This window comes from Oratosquilla oratoria, chromosome 10, assembly GCF_046742065.1.
Source record: "Oratosquilla oratoria isolate Oo_2021 chromosome 10, ASM4674206v1, whole genome shotgun sequence".
Classification (NCBI taxonomy): domain Eukaryota; kingdom Metazoa; phylum Arthropoda; class Malacostraca; order Stomatopoda; family Squillidae; genus Oratosquilla; species Oratosquilla oratoria.
In genome coordinates this window covers 14,694,823-14,700,592 of record NC_134786.1, presented here as the reverse complement: position 1 = coordinate 14,700,592, position 5,770 = coordinate 14,694,823, and the positions used below count along the sequence as shown (strand labels likewise).

Sequence of the window (5,770 nt, the reverse complement as noted above, 5' to 3'; positions counted from 1 at the left end):
CACACCTGTAAATGCCTGTGTCGGAAAGAGTGATCTCAGGAAAAATGATGCGTAGTCCGTCTTCAGAGATCCTGGGGTCAATTGAGCTGCTAGAATTGATGGTGATTCCATCCTGAAAAAATATACGTAAGTATATATATATATATATATATGTATATATATATATATATATATATATATATATATATATATATATTTACAAACACACACTCTCACAAACACACACACACACACACACACACACACACACACACACACACACACACACACACACACACACACACACACACACACACACACACACACACACACACACACACACACACACACACACACACACACACACACACACACATGCAGATGATGCAAAAATATTAAAGAAAACATCAACAAAGGAGGACTGTGACTCAATACAATCAGACTTTGACACAATCTGGAAATTGACTCAAAAATGGGAGGTGAATTTTAATATCAAGAAGTGTAACATAATGGAGTTGGGTAAAAGCAAAAATAGAAATTCAAAAAAATTACAAAATTGGTGAAAATGAAATTTAAAAAAGTGTACTCGGAAAGGGATCTTGGAGTGATAATTATAATCAGCAACGACATGACACCGGACAGTCATATAAACAAAATAGTAGGGGAAACATACAACCTACTGAGGTCAATGAAAGTGGCATTTGAATACTTGGATGAAGAAATGATAAAAACAATATTAGTTACATTGATTAGACTAAAACTGGAATATGCAGCGACACTATGGACATCCAGTACTAAAAAGAATATAAGGAAACTAGAAAGAATACAGAGAGCAACAACAAAGTTGGCACTAGCTCTTTCCAAATTAACATACAAACAAATATTATCGAAACTAGAACTACCAACACTAGAGCCAAGAAAAGAAAGAGGTGATCTACTGACTATATATAGAATCATGAAAGGAATGGAAATCCTTGACAGAAAATATTTACTAAAAATGACAATGGAAAAACAAGAGGTCATGAAAAGAAACTCAAAAAGGACAACTATAGAAGAGATAGAAAGAAGAATAGCTTCCCACACAGAATGCTGGATATATGGAATAACTATTCACGATTTTAAGAATAAACTTGATGCTGAAAGATACAAAGACGGGTCACCACGAGCATAACTCCCTTCCCGTATAATACAACTAGGTATATACGACTAGGTAAATTCACACGCACACATGTACACGATGTCGCATTGGTAGCGTTCGCGGCTGCCACTACGGAGGTCCGGGTTCAAATCCCGCCCAGGGCTGAAATGATTTCAGTATCGCTGCGCTGCAAGTCGTTACTTCAACTCTCGTGTGCGGGAAGTTGGGTGTGTGTGTGTTCGTGTAAGGTCACAGCATTACCCATACATCGATTATGTATAAGCTCTGAGCTCTCTTTCGCGAGGGAAGTAGCTGTCGATCACGAGCCCAACACGTGATCCAAGACAATGGTGAATCACACACGGATACAAACACACACACAAACGCACACACACACACACACACACACACACACACACACACACACACACACACACACACACACACACACACACACACACACACACACACATATATATATATATATATATATAATGTATGTATATATATAAACATTATATATTTATATATATATATATATATATATATATATACTAGTATATATATACATATATATATATATATATACATATATATACATATATAAACATATAATATATATATATATATATATATATATATATATATATGTGTGTGTGTGTGTGTGTGTGTGTGTGTGTGTGTGTGTGTGTGTGTGTGTGTGTGTGTGTGTGTGTGTGTGTGTGTGTGTGTGTGTGTGAGAGTGTGTGTGTGAGTGTGTGTGTGTGTGTGTGTGTGTGTGTGTGTGTGTGTGTGTGTGTGTGTGTGTGTGTGTGTGTGTGTGTGTGTGTGTGTGCATGAAACCGCCTTTATCGTATGAAGGGAGACAAAAGACAACAACCCTTATACAGAAATTAGATGGGGTAAGGAACAAAGTAAAAGCACAGAAGGACTACCTTAACCAAAAGCCTTTGTCATGGAAATGATGTTCCTGTCGTTCTTGAATGCTGCTTAGAAACTTCCTTGATCAGAAAACTGTTTAACTTTTACAAACCGAGACTCAAATTTAAAATATTTTCAAACGAATGGTTTGGTATGACTAGATTCGGTGATGTTCCTGTCTAACAAAGAACAACGAGTTATAGTTTTCTTAAGATTATCCAAGTCTATATCATGGGATGGCTTCTGATCAAAAAAATAATAATAAAAAAAGGGGCATAAAATCCACTCCCACCCATTCCATCCCCATATACTCCAGTCCCATTCACCCTCTCCTTCCCTCTTATCTTGGCTCCTCCTGGATGACGGGTCATCTCTGCATCTCGCCCACTGCTCTGGGTCAGAAGCAGTGTTGCAAGACACAGCACATCCACAACAAGGCCGCCTCATTTAATCGGCGACACCCCTCTCCGTCCCCTCATGCAGAGAAAGAGAAGACGGGAAAAAAATCCCCTCCAGCTGCATCAAAATATTTTTCACACACACTCCCTCACCCTCCCATCCCTCACCCACTCCCCTTCATGCATCACAGCATCATCCATACACAACCATTCTTCATTCACCCCTATATTCTGTCTTCTCCCGTCCTTCCTCAACAGACATTCCCCTCTTTCCCAATGCCCCTTTTATCCCATCCATCCATCTCATCCTTGGTCGCCCACTCATGTTCACTCCTTCTACCTCTGCCTTCTACACCTCTTTTACTAATCTTTCTTCACTCATTCTTTCCATGTGTTCAAACCATCCCAATACTCTTTCATCAACCCTATCTCCCAACTCCCTTTCCAACCCCGTTCTCCTCCTCACCTCCTCGTTTCTCACTCTATCCAGCCTAGTGACCCCTATCATACTTCTCAGACACCTCATCTCAAACACATTCAAACTCCTATTTTCTTCTCTTATGTTCCATGTTTCTGTCCCGTACAGTGCCGTCGGCACAATCACTCCTTCATATAATCTCCTCTTAGCATCCATTCCCAAATATCTTTTTTTCTTTACACTTTTTAACCCCCCAAGGCATTTACTTGTTTTTCTTAATTTCCATCCTACCTCCACTTCCACTCCTTCCTTTTTTGCCATATTCACACCCAATATATCTAAAACTATCCACTTCCAGTCTGTTACCACTTTTTCCCCTTGTGCATCTCATCACCTTACATTTGCCCACATTTATATCCAACTTCCTCCTTTTGCACACTTTCCCAAACTCTGTCACTAGCTTTCTCAATCCCTCCACAGATCCTGCCACAAGCGCAGTGTTGTCAGCAAACAACAACTGGCTATCTCCCCTTTTTCTACATTTTCTTTTACCATCTCTAAATTCCGACAGATTACCCTTGCACCACCCCATCCATGTGTAAAATGAACAGCCAAGGCGAAGTCCCACCTTTACCTCAAACCACTTACTCTCTCCATTTCTGATTCTAACACAGGCTTTACTACTCTCGTAAAAACTCTTGACTGCTCTTAACAACTTTCCTTCTATCCCATATATAAGTAATACCTCCCACAGTGCCTTCCTGTCTACCCTGTCATAAGCCTTTTCCAAATCCATAAGGCAAAAAAACAAAAACAAAAAAAAAACTTACTACTACCTAAAGCTTTCTCATATATCTGTCTTCCCACAAAAAATTGATATACGCAACCCCTACCTGTCCTAAACCCACACTGTTCCTAACCAATTACTACCTCTGTTCCTCTCCTAATAATCTCAATCAAGACCCTCCCAAAAGTCTTCCCAATTACACTTAACAAACTGATCCCTCTGAAACTACTACACTCACACTTGTTCCCCTTTCCCTTGTAAAGTGGAACTATATAGGCACTCCTCCAGTCCTCCGGCAATCTATCCTCTTTAGAATAAATAAATAAATAAATAAATAAGAATAAATAGATAACCTCACCAGCCAGTCCACCAACGCTGTACCTCCCTTTTTTGGACATTCTTCAAGGCACCCATCCAACCCAGGTGCCTTACCTGCTTTCATCATCTTAACAACTGCCTTCACCTAATCTTTCCTTATTTCTCCTCCATTTTCCTCACTCCTCACGGTCATTTTCTTAGCGCCTCCAACTGCATGTATCTTTCCCTCCCTGTCCTCCTTCACATTTAGCAACTACCTAAAATATTCTGCCCATCTTCCTCTTAGTGCCTTTTCTTCCATTATAATCTCTCCATCTGCACCTTTTACATTTTCTTCTCTACTTAATTCGCCTCTTCTTCCTCTCTTAATTTCTTTTCAAATAATTTTTTTTGTTACTGTAAATTTTTTCTGTCATACTCTTATTCCATTTCACATTCACTCTTTTCTTTGCCTGTTTTGCCTTATGCTTTACTTCTCTTTTCTTTTTCTTTGTACCTCTCATATGATTCTGCCGTCCTATTTTGTAATAAATCTATGAAGCTCGCTTCTTCTCTTCTACAACCTTCTTTGCTTCTTCACCTCACTACTCACTACCCTTCCTTCTATTTCCTCTCGTCCTCCTTCTTCCACACACCATCTTTGCACACTTTATGACTCCCTCCTTGAACCATCCCCATTCCTCCTTCACTCCTAGTTCTACTCTATCCTTCACTCCCTCCCACTCCTCCCTCAATTCCCTCTTGTACTCCTCTTTTTCTTTCTCCTTTAAGCAATTTATTTTAAGCACCTCCCTACTTTCTGTCATTTTCCTCTTTTTCCAACTAGTCTCCACTCGCAACCTGCCTTCCACTAAAAAAAAAAAAAAAGATCTGATATTCCCCCACTCTCCTTAGAACATGTACATCCCTAGCTCTTCCTACTATCCTCCTGGTTACCACTATATAGTCCATTAACGCCTTATCTACCACCCTTCCATCAGCCACCGTCTCGCATGTGTATTTATGCTTGACTTTCTTCTAAAACACTGTATTTGCTATCATCAACTCTCTTTCCAGACACATCTCCACCATCAATTCTCCACTAAGATTTTTTACTGGAACTCCACACTTCCTATCCACTCCATCTATTGGTTCATTTCCTACCCTAGCATCAAGGTCTCCCAATACCACTACATTGACATTTTTCCCTAAATCCTATGTGCACCTATTTAAATCTATCCAAAAATCCTCCCTTTCCTCTACACTCTTCTCACTACTAGGCCCATATGCACTTACAAAGACCCACATTTCCCTTCCCAGCTTCACCTTTAAGCACGTTTACCTATCTCTTCACTTACTAGTATAGCCACCCCTTCTCTCCCTAGTCCTCTCTTCACTCCTGACACTCTCCCATCTACACTCCCAAATTCAAACTATCCCTTCCCTTTCAACTTAGTTTCGCTCAATGCCAACACACCCATCTTTCTTCTCACAAACATACTGCCCATCTCTTCCTTTTTACTCTCATATGCACCACATCCACGTACGTTAAAATACCCAAACCTGTGTTCTGGTTGGAAAAACTCCTCCCAGATCACCTTATGCCTTTGCTCTTTTTAGGAATGTCCCCTTTGGTGCTACAGAGAGAAGGATGCCTAGCCCTATCCCCGTCCCGTTTTTTTTTTTTTTTTTCGTCTTTTACGACTCAAGTGGGAAGACTTGATGGCAGTATTCTTTTCCCCCTCCACAGGGTTCGGCGAAATAACAAAATGAATATTCAGAGAAGTGATACAGGACTGTAACAAGAGTGGTGGGACAGCATAACGGAGGGA

The 5,770-nt window shown here is 40.1% G+C and overlaps 1 protein-coding gene across 4 annotated transcripts in view; it reads right to left on the bottom strand.

Annotated features, from left to right (window-relative positions):
- Positions 1–6: 6 nt before the first annotated feature.
- Positions 7–5,770, bottom strand: part of LOC143029107 (vascular endothelial growth factor receptor 1-like) — a gene marked incomplete at its 3' end in the record, with an annotated part of 54,111 nt that continues 48,347 nt past the window's right edge. For all 4 annotated transcript variants that reach the window (XM_076191534.1, XM_076191538.1, XM_076191536.1 and 1 more), the window contains 1 exon segment: positions 7–112. In XM_076191534.1, coding sequence (XP_076047649.1) covers positions 7–112 — 106 coding nt within the window.